Below are 21260 nucleotides of genomic sequence, written 5' to 3' on the forward strand. Positions count from 1 at the left end.
GGCCTAGAACTGGAATTTGGGCTCGAGACATAGATTTGATGTAGTTACCTCCATAGCAAAGATTGTTGAATCAGGAAAGTACAGAGTAAGAAATAAGCTGAACTCTTCAGAAAGGGGTGTAACCAGAGTAGCCAGTGAAGGCCTGTGAGAAGATGTGGTCACAGGTTGAGGGAAAACCTAGAGGAGAAGGAAGCCATGATGGAGGGGCGGGGGTGGGTGTCAGCAGTCAGACAGCACCCAGATTGTAAAGGAGAATGAGAAAGTGTGCTTTGCTTATGCTTTGCCGATAGCGGCTGAGGGGAAAATAAGGGTTACGGGAAATTTTCTAGCCGGCTAATCTGTTCCTGTATATGGAAGTTACAGAAGCTTGATATTAACAATGGATAAACCATACAAGGGAATAGAAACTATTTAAAATTTTTCAGCCTCCTCTTCCTCTCCCCCCTCCAGCCTCTCTACCACCCCACCCCCAGCACACACACTGACACAGACACACATATACCCACTCTATTTACCACTGGGGTGGGTAGTTACCTAAAAGTTGAGTGATTTGACTGCCCAGACATCAAATAGGCTTTACTCTTGAAGGATGGTAGTCTTACTTTAGTCTAGCATGGTAGTTCTCAAATTTGTACATAAAAGTTACTGTGTGTGATACCTTCAAATGCTGGCAAGGGTGCAGAGAAACTAGGTCATTGCTGTGGGTAAAATGGTATAGCTACTCTGTAAAATAGTTGAGAGTTTCTTATAAGGTTGAGCATGCAACTGCCATACAACCCAGCACTTTGCACAAGATTCTTGGGCATTCATCCCAGAGAAATGAAAGGTTAATGGTTGTGCAAAAACCTGTATGAGTACAGCTTTATTTGTAATAGTCCAAAACTGGAAACAACCCAGATGTCCTTTAGCAAGTGAATGGTTTATTCATACCATAGAGTACTGCTCAGCAATTAAATGGGACACAATTTTGGTAGATGTAACAACTTGGATGGATCCTCAGGGGCATATGTTGAGTGGATAAAGCCAATTCCTAAAGGTTACATGGTGTATCATTCCATTTATATGACATTCTTAAATTGCCAAAATTACATAAACAAATAGATTCACTGATCACCAGAAGCTAGGGACTAGGAAAATGGGGTAGGGAGGTGGTCTGTAGTGAATACAGGCACCTACACACATGATAAAATTACATGGAACTGAATATACACACACACAAATAAATGAGTACAAGTGAAATGGGGGAAATGTAAGTACAAGTTGGTGGATTATAGCAACATCAGTATCCTGGTTATGATATTGTACTATAGTTTTGTGTGTTGTTATTTTGGGAGAGTCACTAGATCTCTCTGTGTTAATTCTTAAAACTGCATGTGAGGGGAGTTCCTGCCGTGGCACAGTAGGTTAAGAATCTGACCTCAGTGGCTTGGGTTGCTGCAGAGGTGCAGGTTCAATTCCTGGCCTGGTGCAGTGGGTTAAAAGGATTTGGCATTGCCTGGTGGGAACTTTCATATGCTGCGAGTGTGCCCATTTAAAAAAAAAGAAAAGAAAATAAGAAACAAAAAAAAATTACTGTTTTGAGTTGCATGTGCAAAACCATGTAAAACTACTTTATGGGCATATTCAGTTTAGGGAGTCAGTTTGATAGACTACCTGATTTTTCACCTCACAAGTGAACATGGGTAAGTTCCATTAGACCAGAGAAATTGAGATTCAAAGTCCTGGTGAAGGAACCAGCCTTAGAAAGGAGAGGGTTATGATTATATCCGAAGCTGAGGAGAGGTGAAAAAGAATCCTGAAAATGCAGAGGAAGTGGGCTTTGGGAAGAAAGTTGAGCAGTTTATACAGCAATAGGAATGATGGTGAGGCCAGCTAAAACATACAGCAGGAGGCAGGTTGGGTGACCTTGGGGGGCAAAGGAGGTCCAACACATGTGCAGCCGAGAATGGATGGACCAGGCCCTGGTTGGCTACATAAGCAGCATGCTCTTCTTTCCGTTCTCAGGGCTCTTAGACCTGGAGATCCTGGATTCTGTGCCCGGGCAAGGGTGCCCATGCCCTCCAACAAGGACTATGTTGTCAGGCCCAAGTGGAATGTGGAAATGGAGTCATCCAGGGTAAGCAAGCAGCCGAGGGGGGACGGCGGGGGGCAGGGGAGTGAATCTCAAATGCAGGTTACTGTGTGTCTTTTACTTCATGTTGAAAACCCTTAACAGCTCTTAAGGTTTATCTGATTTAAAAAGAGCTATTTTCTCTTATATTGCTGATGAGCTTTACCCCAGACTTAGAGCAGCTTATAAAGTTGGGAAGATTCTTCTTACTAATCCTTTTATTTCAACTGACTCTTGAAGCCTAGAGTGTTCTGAGGGTTTTTAGAACCCTCCCTTTCTCTTTAGCTGTTATAAGCAAATCTGTTGTAAAGTATTTAGGGTAGACACTTTCTCTGCCATCTCTGTAAATACCACTCAGTGATCCTCTTTGCTTCCAAGTAATCTTTTTTTTTTACTCTCCATTCAAACTACCCTTTCTAGCCTGGTATTCTTAAAAAGGGCCTAAGCCGATTGGAAAAGCATAAGAGGCGATTTGCAGAACAGAAACGTCTCAGCAAAGTGCACCGTGCTGTCAAGTTCAGCATTGAAGGCAACCGGATGCCCCTGTAGGCCTGGCCCTACCAGAGTGTATGGGAGGTATCCACATGGAAGCATGCTCTGTGCATGGGCTTGAGTTGTCAGCAGCCAGAGTGAAAACAAGTGTGTGTGTGCTTACTTAACCAGAAAAGGCTGGGACCACCTTGAGTTTCTGAAAAAAATGACCCTAACATTCACTTATGACATTCTAGTCCTCTTGAATATCTAGAAATTGATATGGGATTCCCTTCCTTTATCCATACCCTAGAGAATAATAGATTACCTTGCTGATAAGTGTTTCTGTCTTTCTGACTGGTGCCCTTTTTATTAAAAGGTCTTTGTTAGGGCCTGGAATTATAGTGGTCTGCCTTACAGGCATATAAACTGGTCAGTAAAGTCTTGGTGCCTTCTTGGAAGGGAGGTGGCTTGTTGTCAGTGGCATTTGAGGACTCGTTGCATAAAGCCTCAACACTCAATGTTTAGGAGATGAGTTTAATTAATACATACTCAGTACATGGTCTGAAATGAAAAAGACTTTGAAACATTCCTTAGGCCAGACTCACTGACTTGTCGTGCTCTGAGGTTAATAGTAGGGCCTTTGGAGTTACCGTGTGGTACAGTCAGGTTACAGATCCAGTGTCATCACTGCAGCAGCTCGGGTTGCTGCTGTGGCACAGGTTTGATCCCTGGCCCAGGAACTTCCTCATGTGCCGCGGGTGTGGCCCCTTTGTTGCAGTGTACACTTGAGAGTCCAGGTGTACTGCCTGCCTTTTGTGACTCTTCCATGACCCCTGCTTTGGCAGCTGTTTCCACATTCTACAGTCACCTTCCTGCCAGTTCACTTTGCTCTTAAGCTGCTATGAAAACAAGGTACACAGTCTTATTCACTGAGACTAAATAAAGGGGAGAAGAGCACTAGTTTGGCACTGAGAACCTCTTCATCTTTACTTCCTTACCTTTTTCCTTACTTTTATTCATTCCCATGTCCCTTGCTATCCCTCCTCCCCACCAACCATCCCTGTTTCTCTTTACTTTTCTGTCTCTTCCTTCCTTTTTTCCCTCTTTCATAACACTTTTTCTTCCCTAGCACACTTATTTTTGAGAATTGAGAACGATAATATGGCAGAGAAAATGTAATAATAAAAAATCTTCTTTTTAATTGTAATCAATTATTATTTCCCCAATACATTTTTTTTCTACTGTACAGCATGGTGACCCAGTTGCACATACATGTATGCATTCTATTTTCTCACATTATCATGCTCCATCGCAAGTGACTAGGCATAGTTCCCAGTGCTACGCAGCAGGAGGATCTCGTTGCTAATCCATTCCAAAGGCAATAGTTTGCACCTGTTAACCCCAAATTCCCAATCCATCCCACTCCTTCCCCCTCCCTCTTTGCAATCACAAGTCTGTTGTCCAAGTCTATGATTTTCTTTTCTGTGGAAAGGTTCATTTGTGCTGTATATTAGATTCCAGATATAAGTGATATTATTTGTTGTTTGTCTTTTTCTGACTTAACGTCACTCAGGATGAGAGTCTCTCGCTCCATCCGTGTTGCTGCAAATGGCATTATTTTATTTTTTATGGCTAAGTAGTATTCCATTGTGTGTATATACCACATCTTCCTAATCCAGTCATCTGTCAGTGGACATTTGGGTTGTTTCCATGTCTTGGCTATTGTGAATAGTGCTGCAATGAACATGCGTGTGCATGTGTCTTTTTTAAGGAAAGTTTTGTCTGGGTGTATGCCCAAGAATGGGATTGCTGCGTCATATGGTAGTTGTATGTGTAGTTTTCTAAGGTACCTCCATACTGTTCTCCATAGTGGTTGTACCAGCTTAATAATAAAAAAATCTTAGTGACCCTATGTCCTGAAGGGCAAGTGCCAGTCTGCTAGTGTTGCCTGTTCTGATCCCACGCTCCCTGTAAGTAAGTGATGGGGAGGTGGGAAGAGGGGGTCTGACCACCTTCTAGAGCAAGAGGTGGCCATATGAGGAGAGGGGAACTCAAGCAGAGTTCTTCCTTCATCGCCAACACTCCCCAGATCAAAATGGGCTGGTATTTATTTCAGCCTGTGTCTGGCTTCTAGAGCTCTGTCAAAAATAATAAGTATTAAGGCATGTTTTAGGGACTGGTAGTCCTCTGAATTACATTTCAGTAAATTGTCCTTAAACCGCCTGATACCTTCCCTGTTGAAGAAGATTCCTTACATACTCAAGTCTTTCATGTTGCATAGACACTAATGAGTGCTACCTGGAAAACGTGTTTCCCAAAAAGAAAATTGGAGGGAGTAAAATGGCTTTCAAATTTTGTTTTAAATGTAATTTTTATATAAGTAAATATACTATAGACTAAACCCCATTCCCAGAGTCCTACTCTTCTCCAAGTCATGACTGTTAGCAATTTGATGTGTTATTTTTTAATTTTTGTTACTTGTTTTGCCTTTTGTCTTTTGTCTTTTTAGGGCTGCACCTGTGGCACATGGAGGTTCCCAGGCTAGGGGTCTAATCGGAGCTGTTGCCGCCAGCCTATGCCAGAGCCACAACAACACCAGATCCGAGCTGAGTCTGCGACCTACACCACAGCTCACAGCAACGCCGGATCCTTGACCCACTGAGCGAGGCCAGGGATCCAACCCACAACCCCATGGTTCCTAGTCGGATTAGTTTCCACTGTGCCACAACAGGAACTCCTTAAATATATTTTCAATAATGCTTTAAACTTAGTTTTTTCTCCTTATAAGGAGAAAATTTTGAGTGTAACGAGAAAAATCACCCAGCACTCAAAAGCAGTTCCACCATGCCTTAATGTTAACTTGGGGTTATTTCTTTTCAGTCTTTTTTGTATGCATACATGAACTTTATTACTGGTTTGGGGTTTTTTTGTTTATGGTGGTGTTTTTTTTTTAACTTTTAAGGAAAATTATGATTATATTCTTGTATACGTTATTGGGTTTGTGTTTTACTTAAAATGGTAAAAGTTCATTTGAGTAAACATTCTTCAGTGACTTAATATTGTATTGTAATACGATTGTAGCATATTTTTTTAGGCAAACCTGTCTTGCTATCCTAAAGAAGTGGTATAGGGTTGACACATCAAGAGAGAAGTCTTTGAATTTGACATGCTAGGTACCAAGTTCTGTGTATTTTCAGGCTTGGGGTACCTGGCCATCTGCCAGCTACAAGTCTTATGAGATGAAACTTGGAGGAATTAGCACATCCTGGGTGTGTCCCAGTTGCTGAGGCTAGAGGGCTCAGACTTTTAGAGAAGGTCCTGGGAGTGGATAAGGAGAAGTCCATGCTGATGTGGAGAGCTGCTGGGAATTGAGTAATTGTCAAAAGTCTGAGCAGGTAAGGTTTCCGATGTGGACTGACTACAAGTGCTAAAAATCCAGGCACATTGTCTGAAAGGAAGTCATATATTTGGGACTGTCCAGAAATCTAGCATATTCAATAGGGTGATAGTTGCAGCTCTTTTTCATCTGATAATGAACTTTTATGCTCCCTCAGAGTCTAGTGCCAAGTATTAAAATTGATATAATATTTGGAATTGGGATAGACCTAGAAAATCTAGGGTGGGTGATCAACATAGCTCTAGTTCAAGAATGTTTTAGTTCCTTGCTTGTATCTGAGGTGGCATTTGAGTCCAGAGGAGAGATAAATCTTGAAGGGCTTTCCAGGTCAAAAGAACTTCTCCACGCTGGTACCAACCCTAGAGTATCTCCTAGTCTCTACCTTATTTTAGCATTTCATGACTTGGGCTTCACAGGTGATTCAGTAATAAACATCAAATTCTAAGGAGAAGAATTTGAAAACCCCTCTCTTTTTAACCACTCAACATCCTTAAAGATTAGAATTGTTAGCAATACTGTAGTCAACAAGAAGAGTTTGCCCTATTCTTTGACATAAATGGCAGACTTTTTCAGCATTTCTAAAAAGTGTTGATTTCTTGGAGAACACATCTCTTCAAGACACACAAGCTTTTCAAAATATAAAAGAAAATTACCTAGCCAGAAAACCTTTAAACATAAAGGGCAACCAGGAAGAGATGCAAGTAAGCTCCGTGGATCAGGAGACTTAATTTAGTTTTCTTTCTGTGTCAAACTAGTTGATTGCAAAATAGCATTAAATAGTAGTATAGCTGATATTATTGTGAGCACAGGTTGACTGAATGCCAGCTTCTGTGTTTATCTGATATTATTATCTCATTTCCTTTTCTCAGCAGCCCTGAAAGTAGTTCAAATAAGGGGCCATGATTTGCACAGGGTTATAGAACCCTGACCGGTGTCCAATCTGAAACTAGAGTTCCAGCAAGTACTCAGCATTTCTAACCTCATTTGTTATGCTTAAGCCTTTTTTCAGTGACTCTCCTTGCCTTAGAAGATCATTATTTTTTTATGCCAGCACTATTTGAAGGTATACATGTCAAGCGGTCACATCCATGTTTGGTCTTTGAAAGGGAGATGTTTTCTTCATTGAAATTTTAATATGCTTTTCTAACAGGGCTGTGTGCACTCTCTCTGTTGTTGGGGTCACTGACATATTCTGGTTATTCCAAACCTAGGAGCTCTTCTGACTGCTAACTTTCAGACAAAAAAAAGATGAAAAACAAAACTAGCTTTATGTGTTTCACTAATTTGCTCTTTAATTTTTACCCCACTCTTAGTTTCAGGGGAGCTCCAAGAAGGGTATCAGTCGACTGGATAAACAGATGAGAAAGTTCACAGACATCAGGAAAAAAAGCAGATCTGCACATGCAGTAAAAATCAGCATCGAGGGCAATAAAATGCCACTGTGACTTTACCTGGGATGTTTCCTCATCTCTACTCTAAAGAATGCGTGATGGACTCTTTGGAGAAAGATATTTTAAGAAAATTTTTAGTGAAACTGTAAATGATTGAGCTTGTATCAAATGTTGTCATAGGACCCGCATTTCTCTCGGTTGTATTTAAAACCATTTGTTGTGCACTTTGTACAGAGGAATACTAGTCATACTTCTATAAACTTTACACAATAAAATTCCATTCTGGTTTTGGGGGGCTGTCTCTTCATTGTCTTCAAGGATGCATTCTCCATGGGGACGAATATTGGTTGTTGGTGAGTGGGGGAAAAAAAATCTTAGATATTACAGTGGTTTGTGACCCTTCAAAGTTCAACCTACCCAATTGTGGTATAATTTGTCTGGTGTCCATCTTTGGTTCCTGACAACAAGCTTCTAAAACCCTGGATATTTCCCAGGTGATGGGAATGTCTTTGTGATGCTAGTGAGGTAAGTCATGGTTGAACCCAAGATAACGTTAGGATTGGGGCTGGGCACCAGAAAGGACCTACCACATAATTAGAGGGTTGGGACTTTGGGCAGGCCTGATGGAAATAGGAGGCTGTTGCTGGAGATTGGCTTATAGTCATGTGCCCAGTGATGTAATCAAACATGCCCAAATGGTGAGACTTGGGTTAAAAACTCTGGACACAGAAGCTTAGTGGAGCTTCCAGGTTGGTGAACACACTTGTGTGCTAAAATGATGGTGTGCCTTGATTCCGCAAAGAAAGGGTGCAAAAGCTCTGCGTTTCCTCCTGGGCCTCACCCCACTTTATGTGTATCTTCATTTGGCTGGTCCTCCTCATTTGAATCCTTTATAATATAACTAATCATAAATGCAGTGCTTTTCTGAGTTCTGTGAGTCATTTTAGCAAATTCTTGAATGTGAGGGGATTGTAAGAACCCCCAGATTTGTAACCAGTCAGTCAAAAGTGGGGATGGACTCCATTTGCAGCCATCATCTCCAGTAGGGCCAGTTGGTGGAGGACTGAGCCCTTAAACCATGGATCTGATGCTGACTTCAGGTCGTCAGTGTCAGAATTGAATAGCAGTGTCCTACTGGAAGGTGAAACAAAATGCTAACAAAATCTTATTTCTTAGTATTTCTCTTGTTAGAGAAAATTGTAATTATTTGATTTTAACTAAATTTGTTTTTCCTTGGGTGAATTTAATTTAAATTTTCCAGAATGAGAAAAAATTGAGAAATACTCTTAGAGGAAACATAGATATAATTGAAAATCACTTAAGTAATTGCTGATAAAGCAGTTGGTCGGTTGGGATAGAGAGTAATATAGCTTATGGCTATGTTGTTCAAGTCATTTTTATTAAAAAGACTCAGACTTATTTATGAAAAATCCGTGGTTAGTCAAGATGACTAAATCCAAAAATCAGCAATTGATTTTTTTTTTTTAATTATTTGTCTCTTTTTACAGTCACATCTGTGGTATATGGAAGTTGCCAGGCTAGGGGTCAAATTGGAGCTGCATTTGTGGCCTCTGCCACAACCACAGCAAGGCTGGGTCCGTAACCCACTAAGCAAGGCCAAGGATCAAACCTTCATCTTCACAAAGACAACGTCAGGTCCCTAACCCACTGAGCCACAACAGGAACTCCAGTAATTGGTTTGTTGGGGTTTTTTTGTTTGTTTTGTTTTTTTGTTTTTTGTCTTTTCTGCCTTTTTAGGGCCGTACCCACGACATATGGAGGTTCTCAAGCTAGGGGTCCAATTGGAGCTGTTGCCGCCAGCCACGCCAGATCCTTAACCCACTGAGCGAGGCCAGGGATGAAACCCGCAATCTCGCGGTTCCTAGTCTGTTTTATTTCCACTGCACCACAACATGAACTCCCAGTAATTGGTTTTAAATATAAAATCTTATGATTGGGAAAGGGCAACCTTGGTTTTCAAAAACACGTGAGAATCTTATTTGTCATAAGAGCTTTTGAACAACCAAAATAGCCTGAAGTTTGTGTATTTTACTCATAAAAGGATCAGGATCACTTTTCCCTTCCTTTTTTTTTTTTTTTAAGAGCCGCACCCACAGCATATGAAGGTTCCCAGGCTAGGGGTCTAATCCGAGCAGTAGCCGCTGGCCTACACCACAGCTACACCACAGCTGCAGCAACGCCAGATCTGAGCCTCATCTGCAACCTACGCCACAGCTCATGGCAATGCCAGATCCTTAACCCACTTAGCAAGGCCAGGGATCGAACCCACAACCTCATGGCTCCTAGTCGGATTGTTTCTGCTGCGCCATGACAGGAACTCCCACTTTACCCTTTCATCAAGCACAAATGTGGTAGTTTTAAAAAGCAGGAACATGAAGGTAACAGCTAACTAGTCGATGGAGATGGAAAACTTCTATGCAGTGTTGTTTGGCTTTATATTAAGACCCTCAAAAACACTTGTGAGAATAAAGCAGAACACAGCCATCTACTGAAGCAGACGTTGACCCTGATCGTTAAAAATTCTGAACAAGAAAAGTAAAGTAGTACTTTTTAAAAAGATTTTAAAGTTATTAATACAGTAGTTTGGCATTTAATGGAATAGGTTATGCTCCAGACACCTGAAAACTTCATCTATGTAGGATAAGACCCCTGATGGTGCCGGGTGTTAATGTGGTAATCATACCTGAGGAATTAAAAAATGATAAGAAAAAATTACTAGTTTCTGTATAATTGATCATTGACATATGGTTGGAAGAGCCTTTAAAAAAAAAAAAAATTGGAAATAGTTCCCGTTTACAGTAATGTTGCAAGAATGGTAAACTCCCATATACCCTTCTATGTATACCAAGTGTTAACATTTTGCCACATTTGCTTCATCACGTATGAATAACTTGTTGACAGCTTGCGTCTTGATCCCCAAATGTCTAAGCATATTTCTCCCCCAAAGAGGAATCTATAGTTTGTCCCAATGTTAATGTTAACTTTGACCACTTGGATGTAGTGATATAGAATCACATTTTTTTTCCACTAATGATTGTTGATTACTTTGGGGAAGTTGTATGTACATGTGTTAAATGCACATAAAATCTGCCATCATAAAGGACAATTTTTAAGAAAGAAATCTTTCCAGCTTGCAAAACTGAAACTACCTGTTGGACATTAACTTATTCCTATCTCCCCTCAGCCCTGGGAAGCATCAGTCTAATTTTGATCACTCTAGGTATCTCATGTAATCATACATTACCCTTTTTTGATTGGAATATTCATTCATAGCATAATGCGCTCAAGGTCTGCCCATGTTCGAGCATGTGAAGCGATTTCCTTCCATTTTAAGGCTGAATAATATTTGATTGTCTGTATATGCCACATTTTGTTTATCTATCTGTTGGACACTTGGTTGCAGCTACCTTTTGACTACTGTGAATACTACTTCCATAAACATGGGTTTAAAAATATTTGAGACTCTGCCTTCAGTTATTTAAAGTATATACCAGATGTGGAATTCTGGATCATAATTGTAATTTTTTTTCTTTTTTTGGTCTTTTTGTCTTTTTGCCTTTTCTAGTGCCGCTCTTGCTGCATATGGAGGTTCCCAGGCTAGGGGTCGAATCGGAGCTGTAGCCACCAGCCTACACCAGAGCCACAGCAACGTGGGATCCAAGCCACATCTGCAACGTACACCACAGCTCATGGCAACGCTGGATCCTTAACCCCCTGAGCAAGGCCAGGAATCAAACCCGCAACCTCATGATTCCTAGTTGGATTCATTAACTACTGAGCCACGACAGGAACTCCAATCATATTTGTAATTTGATCTTTTTGATTTTCCTGAAGAACTGCTGTGCTATTTTCTATTTTACATTCCCACCAATGGTGCAGAAGGGTTCCAATTTGTCCACAAATTCACCAACACTTTTCTGGGTTTTATGTTTGTGTTTATTAAGATTTTTATTGGTGACAAAAGAGCTTAAAACAAATTGACCAGAAGTCAAAATTTACATTACCTTGGTACAGATGCCCCTCAGTTTAGAAAAATCAAAGGAACTGCTGCTAAAAATATGGAACGCTTCACAAATTTGCATGTTATCCTCGTGCAGGGGCCATGCTAATCTGTATCATTCCAATTTTAGCATATGCCGCTGAACTGAGCACTCCTCTGGTGTTTTTGTTTTTCTTTTTCTTTTAGGGCCATTAGTGTGGCATATGGAAGCTCCCAGGCTAGATGTCTAATCCGAGCTGCAGTGGCTGGCCTACATCACAGCCACAGCAACTCAGGGAGTCACATTTGTAACCTACACTGTAGCTCATGGCAATGCTGGATCCTTAACCCACTGAGCAAGGCCAGGGGTCAAACCCACATCCTCGTGGATACTAGTCGGGTTCGTTACCACTGAGCCATGACAGAAACTACTCCCCACCCCCCTTTTATTTGATAGTAGCCATCCTAATGAATCATTCTAATTTTGATTTTGATTTCCCTAATAACATCATTTTGTACTTTTTTTTTTCCGTCTTTTTGGGGGGGCACCCATGGCATATGGAAGTTAACAGGCTAGGGGGCAAATTGGAGCTGTAGCTGCTGGCCTACACCGCAGCTCACAGGAACGCCTGATCCTTGACCCACTGAGCTAGGCCAGGGATTGACCTGATTCCTCACTGATACTAGTCGAGCTCATTAACTGCTGAGCCATGAAGGGAACTCCCATTCTGTATTCTTATTGGTGCTTTGGATATCTTACTTCTTTGAAGAAATATCTATTCAAATCCTTTGCCCATTTTAAAGTTTTTTCTTGAGCTGTCAGAGTTCCTTATGAATTCTGGATAATGACTCTTTATTAAGTATGTGATTTTCAAATATATTTCCCATTCCTTGGATTGCATTTTCACTCTGCTTTTTGTACCCTCTGATTTAACTTTGATATGTTTATCTTTTCCCTCTTTGATTGTGTTTTTCCTGTATCCAAGAAGTTGTTGCCAAATCCAGTGTTGTGAAGTTTTTTCTGTATTTTCTTAAAAGAGTTACAGTTTCTGGAGTTCCCATTGTGGCTCAGTGGAAATGAATCTGACTGGCATCCATGAGGACACAGGTTCTATCCCTGGCCTCGCTCAGTGGGTTAAGGATCCAGCGTTGCCATGAGCTGTGGTGTAGGTCAAAGACGCAGCATCTAGTGTTGCTATGGCCAGCCACTACAGCTCCGATTCAACCCCTAGCCTGGGAATTCCCATATGCTGCCTGTGCAGCTCTAAAAAGACACACACACACAAAGTTATAGTTTCAACTCTTACTTACATTTAGGGCTTTGATCCATTTTGAGTTAACTTGATTTGATTTAAGGTAAGCGTACAACTTTATTTTTTTTAAACTGGATATCCAGTTTTCCCAATGCCGTTTGTTGAAAAGATTATCCTTTCCCATGGAATGGTCTTGGCACCCTTGTCAAAAATTGTTTGACCATATAGGTCTATTTCTGAACTTTATCATTGTAGGTCTGTCTTTATGCCAGTGTGATACTGCTTTGAGTACTGCAGCTTCACGGTAAAATTTTGAAATCAGAAAGTGTGAGTCCTCATAATTCATTCTTTTTTAAAACTGTTTTGGCTATTCTGGGTCCTTTGAGATTTCATATGAAGTTAGGATTAATGATACTGTTTCTGTAATAAACACTGGGGTTTTAATGGGAATTCATTTGGTTCGGTAGATCACTTTGGGTAGTATTGACATCTTAACAATCTCTCAACCTATGAACACAGGATGTCTTCAGCTTTTACTGTTTAACTTCTTTCAGCAACATTTTTTAGTTTTCAGGGTACAAATCTTACCTCCTTGGTTTAGTTCTGAGCATTTTATTCTTTTTGATGCTATTGTAATGGAATTGTTTTCTTAATTCCCTTTTAGAATTTTTTATTGTTAACAGAAACAAAAAATTTGTATTGTGCAGAAATGCAGCAGACTTTTGCATATTGATTTTATATCCTTCAATTTTGCTGATTTGTTTATTCTAACAGGTCTGAGGGTATTTAGGTGTAGAATCTTTTGACATGTCTTCATGTAAGACTATGTCTGCAAACAGATTATTTTGCTTTTTTCCTTTCTAATTTGATATTTTTCTTGCCTAATTGCTCTAGCTAAGACTTCCACTACTGTTTGATTAGAAGTCTCAAAAATTGGCATCCTTGTTTTTTCCTGATTTTAGAGGGAAAGCTTTCAGTCTTTCACCATTGAGTATGATATTTGTGGGCTTGTCATTATGGCCTTTATTATTATTGTTACAGTTTCCTTCTATTCAGTTTGTTGATTTTTTTAAATCATGAAAAGATGTTGAATTTTTATTAGGTGATTTTTCTGCATTAATTGAGATGGGTCATGTGGTTTTTGTCCTTTATTAATGTCCTTTGTTAATGTGGTGTATTACAATGATTTTTGTTATTTTGAAACATCCTTAGAGTTCCCATCGTGGCTCAGTGGTTAACTAATCCGACTAGGAACCATAAGGTAGTGGGTTCAATCCCTGGCCTTGCTCAGTGGGTTAAGGATCCAGTGTTGCTGTGAACTGTGGTATAGGTCTCAGATGCGGCTTGAATCTGGCATTGCTGTGGCTTTGGTGTAAGCTGGTGGCTACAGCTCCAATTCAACCCCTAGCCTGGGAACCTCCATATGCCGAGGGTGTGGCCCCAGAAAAGACAAAAAGACAAAAAAAAAAGAAAAATCTTTACATTCCAGGAATAAATACCTCTTGGTCATGGTATATAATTCTTTTATGTGCTATCGAATTGTTTTGGCTAAAATTTTGTTAAGGATATTTTTCTATTTTATTTTATTTTTCTTTATTTTATTATTTTATGTTTTTGCTTTTTTGAGGCTGCACCTGTGGCATATAGAAGTTCCCAGGCTAGGGGTGGAATCAGAGCTGCAGCTGCCAGCCTCCACTACAACCACAGCAATGACAGATCCAACCCCATGTCTGCAGTATACACTGAAGTTTGCAGCAACGTTGGATCCTTAACCCACTGAGTGAGACCAGGGAATGAACCTGCACCCTCATGGTTACTAGTTATGCTCATAACCCACTGAACCACAAGGGGGACTCCTTGTTGAGGATTTTTTTTTTTTTTTAATTTCCTAAGGAGGAGTTCCCATCGTGGCTCAGTGGTTAATGAATCCGACTAGGAACCATGAGGTTGCGGGTTCGATCCCTGGCCTCGCTCAGTGGGTTAAGGATCCGGTGTTGCCGTGAGCTGTGGTGTAGGTCCCAGACACGGCTCAGATCCCACGTTGCTTTAGCTCTCCCATAGGCTGGCGGCTACAGCTCCGATTGGACCCCTAGCCTGGGAACCTCCATATGCCTCGGGAGCGGCCCAAGAAAATGGCAAAGAAGACTATAAATAAATAAATTAAAAAAATAAAAATAAAATTTCCTAGAGAAAAAAGCTATGATTTTGTTGTCATCAACATGAATCACAAAATGATTAAAATTTGTTCACCTCTGTTCTGTATTAGTGTTTTTTGTTTGTTTGTTTTTTGCTTTTTAGGGCCGAACCCACAGCATATGGAGGTTCCCAGGCTAGGGGTCTAACTGGAGCTACAGCTGCCAGCCTACGCCACAGCCACAGCAACGTGGGGTCCGAGCCGCACCTGTGACCTACACCACTGCTCAGAGCAACGCCAGATCTTTAACCCATTGAGCAAGGCCAGGGATAGAACCCGAAACCTCATGGTTCCTGGTTGGATTCATTTCTGCTGTGCCACAACCGGAACTCCTGTATTAATGTTAGTTAAATATTCTCTTGCTTTTACTGTTAAAAGCGTTGAACAGCTGTGATACATAATAACTGTATATTCTTGTTCATATTATATGCTAGAGTTGATTCCTGGACTCTGGCACTGAACTTACCGCTCATTGATATTTCCTACTTAACAAAGGGCCTAAAAATCTAACAGCAATTTACATTATAACTTTTAAATTAGGCAAAATTATTTTTCTAGCTACTCTGGCCGTGTGGCCTAGTTCAGCTTCTTAATTTGGTATAATACACAATGCTATTATTGTATGTAGCAAGAGAATTATCATAACATATTGACTCTTTCCCTCCTCTGCTGGTAGAAATAAAGGGTTAATAATTAACCAAATATCTATAATAAAAAAAATTCAGAATTTTAAATTTTAGAATTTTTCTAAAATTTAATTTGATAAAGTTCTTTATTTTTGAAAATGAAAATAAAATATTTCATAAATATATATTAAAATGTAGTTTATCCACACATAGTTATCTCTTAGCTAAAGTTAAGGTTAAGAGATAATTGTTTAGTATCTATATAACTTTGTTTATATTGCTAAGAGGTTTTTTCTTTCTTTTTTTTTATGTAGAATCCAGATGATTTTTATTTTTATTTTTATTTTTTAAATTAATTTATTTTTTTTTTTATTTTCCCACTGTACAGCAAGGGGGTCAGGTTATACTTACATGTATACATTACAATTACATTTTTCCCCCAGCCTTTCTTCTGTTGCAACATGAGTATCTAGACAAAGTTCTCAATGCTATTCAGCAGGATCTCCTTGTAAATCTATTCTAAGTTGTGTCTGATAAGCCCAAGCTCCCGATCCCTCCCACTCCCTCCCCCTCCCATCAGGCAGACACAAGTCTCTTCTCCAAGTCCATGATTTTCTTTTCTGAGGAGATGTTCATTTGTGCTGGATATTAGATTCCAGTTATAAGTGATATCATATGGTATTTGTCTTTGTCTTTCTGGCTCATTTCACTCAGTATGAGATTCTCTAGCTCCATCCATGTTGCTGCAAATGGCATTATGTCATTCTTTTTTTATGGCTGAGTAGTATTCCATTGTGTATATATACCACATCTTCCGAATCCAATCCTCTGTCGGTGGACATTTGGGTTGTTTCCATGTCCTGGCTATTGTGAATAGTACTACAATGAACATGCGGGTGCACGTGTCTCTTTTAAGTAGAGTTTTGTCCGGATAGATGCCCAAGAGTGGGATTGCGGGGTCATATGGAAGTCCTTTGTATAGATTTCTAAGGTATCTCCAAACTGTTCTCCATAGTGGCTGTACCAGTTTACATTCCCACCATCAGTGCAGGAGGGTTCCCTTTTCTCCACAGCCCCTCCAGCACTTGTTATTTGTGGATTTATTAATGATGGCCATTCTGACTGGTGTGAGGTGATATCTCATGGTAGTTTTGATTTGCATTTCTCTTATAACCAGCGATGTTGAGCATTTTTTTCATGTGTTTGTTGGCCATCTGTATAGCTTCTTTGGAGAAATGTCTATTCAGGTCTTTTGCCCATTTTTCCATTGATTGATTGGCTTTTTTGCTGTTGGGTTGTATAAGTTGTTTATATATTCTAGAGATTAAGCCCTTGTCGGTTGCATCATTTGAAACTATTTTCTCCCATTCTGTAAGTTGCCTTTTTGTTTTCTTTTGGGTTTCCTTTGCTGTGCAAAAGCTTTTCAGTTTGATGAGGTCCCATGGGTTTATTTTTGCTCTAATTTCGATTGCTTTGGGAGACTGACCTGAGAAAATATTCATGATGTTGATGTCCGAGAGTGTTTTGCCTATGTTTTCTTCTAGGAGTTTGATGGTGTCCTGTCGTATATTTAAGTCTTTCAGCCATTTTGAGTTTATTTTTGTGCATGGTGTGAGGGTGTTGTCTAGTTTCATTGCTTTGCATGCAGCTGTCCAGGTTTCCCAGCAATGCTTTCTGAATAGACTTTCTTTTTCCCATTTTATGTTCTTGCCTCCCTTGTCAAAGATTAATTGACCATAGTTGTCAGGGTTTATTTCCGGATTCTCTATTCTGTTCCATTGGTCTGTCTGTCTGTTTTGGTACCAGTCCCACATTGTTTTGATGACTGTGGCTTTGTAGTATTTCTTGAAGTCTGGGAGAGTTATGCCTCCTGCTTGGTTTTTGTTTCTCAGGATTGCTTTGGTGATTCTGGGTCTTTTGTTGTTCCATATAAACGTTTGGATTGTTTGTTCTAGTTCTGTGAAAAATGTCATGGGTCATTTGATAGGGATTGCATTGAATCTGTAGATTGCTTTGGGTAGTATGGCCATTTTTACAATATTGATTTTCCCAATCCAGGAACATGGAATATCTTTCCGTTTCTTTACATCTTCTTTGATTTCTTTGATTAAAGTTTTATAGTTCTCGGCATATAGGTCCTTTACCTCCTTGGTCAGGTGTATTCCGAGGTATTTGATTTTGTGAGGTGCAATTTTAAAAGGTATTATATTTTTGTATTCCTTTTCTAATATTTCATTGCTGGTATACAGAAATGCAACTGACTTCTGAATGTTAATCTTATATCCTGCTACTTTGCTGAATTTATTAATCAGTTCAAGTAGTTTTGGGGTTGAGTCCTTAGGGTTTTCTATGTATAGTATCATGTCATCTGCATACAGTGACAGTTTTATCTCTTCTCTTCCTATACGGATGCCTTTTATTTCTTTGGTTTGTCTAATTGCTGTGGCTAGGACTTCCAAAACTATGTTGAAGAGCAGTGGTGAGAGTGGGCATCCCTGTCTTGTTCCAGATTTGAGTGAGGAGCCTTTCAGTTTTTCCCCATTGAGTATTATATTTGCTGTGGGTTTATCATAAATGGCTTTGATTATATTCAGGAATGTTCCCTCTATACCCACTTTGGCGAGGGTCTTGATCATGAATGGATGTTGGACTTTGTCAAATGCTTTTTCTGCGTCTATTGAGATGATCATATGATTTTTGACTTTTTTTTTGTTAATGTGGTTTATGATGCTGATTGATTTGCTTATGTTGAACCATCCTTGTGAACCTGGGATGAACCCAACCTGGTCATGGTGTATAATTTTTTTGGTATGTTGTTGGATTCGGTTGGCTAAGATTTTGTTGAGAATTTTTGCATCTATATTCATCAATGATATTGGGAGATAGTTTTCTTTTTTGGTGGTATCTCTGTCTGGTTTTGGAATGAGGGTGATGGTGGCATCATAGAATGTCTTTGGGAGTATTCCTTCTTCTTCAACCTTTTGAAAGAGTTTAAGGAGGATGGGCACCAATTCCTCTTTATATGTGTGATAAAATTCACCTGTGAAGCCATCTGGTCCTGGACTTTTATTTGTAGGGAGTGATTTTATGACCGCTAAGAGGTTTTTTTCTTAGTTATAATACATTTTTGAAAACAATTTGCAAGTTTTGAGAGTTTCATGTGAGTCTATTACATGAGAAATATTGTCTTTAATAAATGTAATAAATTGAATAAAGAAATAGATTTACTGTAATAAATTTTATTTTTCTAGGGTTTGAAAATAAAACTATCAGCTTATGCAGTCCATTCAATTTAACAAACTTTTTTTTTTTTGCCTTTTTTGTATTTTCTAGGGCCGTTCCCATGGCATGTGGAGGTTCCCAGGCTAGGGTTTGAATTGGAGCTACAGCTGCTGGCCTACACCACAGCCACCGCAACGCCAGATCCTTAACCCAATGAGCAAGGCCAAGGATCAAATCCACAACCTCATGGTTTCTAGTTGGACTTATTTCTGCTGCGCCATGATGGGAACTCCATAACATTTTTTTATATGTCTCCTAAAGCAAAAGAAGTAAAAGCAAAAATAAACCAATAGGGGAGTTCCTATCGTGGCGCAGTGGTTAACGAATCCGACCAGAAACCATGAGGTTGCGGGTTCGGTCCCTGGCCTTGCTCAGTGGGTTAAGGATCTGGCATTGCCGTGAGCTGTGGTGTAGGTTGCAGACGCGGCTCGGATCCCACGTTGCTGTGGCTCTGGTGTAGGCTGGCGGCTACAACTCTGATTTGACCCCTAGCCTGGGAACCTCCATATGCCTTGCGAGCAGCCCAAGAAATAGCAAAAAGACAAAAAAAAGAAATAAATAAACCAATAGGACTAATTAAACTTAAAAGTTTTGGCACAGCAAAGGAAACTTGTGACAAAACAAAAAATGCAATGTACTGAATGGAAGAAAGTATTTGCAAATGATATGATCAATAAGAGCCAATATCAAAAATATATAGAGATCATGCAAATCAGTATCAAAATAACAAAATTTTAAAGTGGGCTGAAGGCCTGAATAGACATTTTCCCAAAGGAAACATACAGATGGTCAATAGGCACATGAAAATATGCTCAAACAATGCTTCCCATTGTTTGACTTCCTGAATGACCTATGGAGCTGGCAGCCTCAGGGAGGCCTTCTTCCCAGCTTGGCTTCTCTCAGTGAGGAATACGCATTTAATGTGCCCCACCTGTTTCTCTGTGGCTCCATATCCCTCTCATGGCTTTTCAGTGTCAAAGAACATTGAGTTGCATGGATGGAGCCCAGTCTATGTGTCCATTCACCATCTGAGGGATATCGTAGTTATTTTCACATTCTGGCAATTGTGATTAAAGCTCTCCTAAATATTCAAGTGCAAGTTTCTCTGTAGATATAAATTGTACTCATTTGGATCCATTGATACAACAGAGTTGAGATTTATATCATAGGGTAGGAAAGTGTTTCATTTTGAAAGACACAGTCCATGTTCACAGTTTCTCTAGATGGTAGCTGAGAGTATGTCAGTAAGGTGTGGAATCAAGCTGAGGAAGCAGGTAGAATTCGAAGATGCCAGGAAGAAAGATGTCACTGATATAAAACCATACCTCCCCCTTTTAGAGTTGACAGCTGGTCCTGAGAATTAAATGTATAGAAGACAGATGCACAGGAGAGAAGCATACACATATATTTCCCATAAGATTTATGTGACCCAGGGCGCCCTCCTAAGGAAGTGAAGAAGGACCCATAGAAATGGCAAAAGCTGGAGTTCCCGTCATGGCGCAGTGGTTAACGAATCCGACTAGGAACCATGAGGTTGCGGGTTCGATCCCTGCCCTTGCTCAGTGGGTTAACGATCCGGTGTTGCCATGAGCTGTGGTGTAGGTTGCAGACGCGGCTCGGATCCTGCGTTGCTGTGGCTCTGGTGTAGGCCGGCAGCTACAGCTCCGATTAGACCCCTAGCCTGGGAACCTCCATATGCCGCGGAAGCGGCCCAAAGAAATAGCAAAAAGACAAAAAAAAAAAAAGAAAGAAAAAGAAAAAAGAAACGGCAAAAGCTATATGCGTCTCTATTGTGTTGAACAATGGGCAGTGATTATGGAAAAAGGACTACACTGTGTGGGGAGACTAAGGAGGATGAGCGTTATGTTGAACGAAGTCTCTCTGTACAGAATTCTCTCCTGCTCACCTCTCTGCCCTCCAGGATAATAATGTCACTCTCCTTCCAGCAGAGGAAGGACTTCTTCCATGTGGAACAGGGGTGGGATGGCGGAATAGATTATGTTAGCTCCTGCTTCCAGGAAGAAAGAGGAGGAAGGTCCACAAGTCTTTCTTGAACCTGCTGTTTTCAGGGGGGTTGTTATTTTGTTGTGTTTTTCCTGTTGTTTTTTCAAAGTGGCTGTAGCTCAAAACAATGTTCTGGTTTCCTTACGTCTAAGCCCTTTACCTGGGGTTTAGCTTCTGATGGGAGGAGGGCCACATTTCCCTGACATGATGAAGCCAGGGAGGCAGAGGAGAATAGGATGGGTGCGGGCTTGTGCCTATTCCTTCTTCATGTGTGAGGAAGATGATTCTGCACTTGCCATATAGGATCTAACTTTTCCATGAACAATTTGGCAAGATATCAGCTAAAAAGAGGAAGAACAAAGGTCACGACACAGAGAAGATTGGTAATAAATGCAGGGGTCTCTTGAGCAATCATTTCATCAGAAGCACATGCTCATCCCTGGTCTCTGGACCACCATGTGTGTGGCTGATTTGGTGTGTGGGTCCTTTTGAATGGACGGTGCTATCATTGGGCTACTTTTGGGTATTG

General features: G+C 40.3%; 1 protein-coding gene and 1 pseudogene across 5 annotated transcripts in view; one reads left to right on the forward strand and one right to left on the reverse strand.

The window, feature by feature from the left end:
* The window catches only part of IWS1 (interacts with SUPT6H, CTD assembly factor 1), a 53606-nt gene extending 45942 nt beyond the window's left edge, over positions 1-7664 (forward strand). For 4 of the 5 annotated variants that reach the window (XM_047772622.1, XM_047772624.1, XM_047772623.1 and 1 more), the window contains exons 13-14: positions 2005-2116; positions 7295-7664. In XM_047772622.1, the coding sequence (XP_047628578.1) occupies positions 2005-2116; positions 7295-7426 (244 nt within the window). In that variant the 3' untranslated portion in view covers positions 7427-7664. Of the gene's footprint in view, positions 1-2004; positions 2117-2530; positions 2687-7294 lie in introns of all 5 variants that reach the window. The other variant, XM_047772625.1, reaches the window with a different exon arrangement.
* Positions 7665-11445: 3781 nt separating this feature from the next.
* On the reverse strand, positions 11446-11543 carry LOC125123746 (uncharacterized; annotated as a pseudogene).
* Between the last annotated feature and the right edge of the window lie 9717 nt (positions 11544-21260).

Source organism: Phacochoerus africanus, chromosome 3, assembly GCF_016906955.1.
Source record: "Phacochoerus africanus isolate WHEZ1 chromosome 3, ROS_Pafr_v1, whole genome shotgun sequence".
Classification (NCBI taxonomy): Eukaryota; Metazoa; Chordata; class Mammalia; order Artiodactyla; family Suidae; genus Phacochoerus; species Phacochoerus africanus.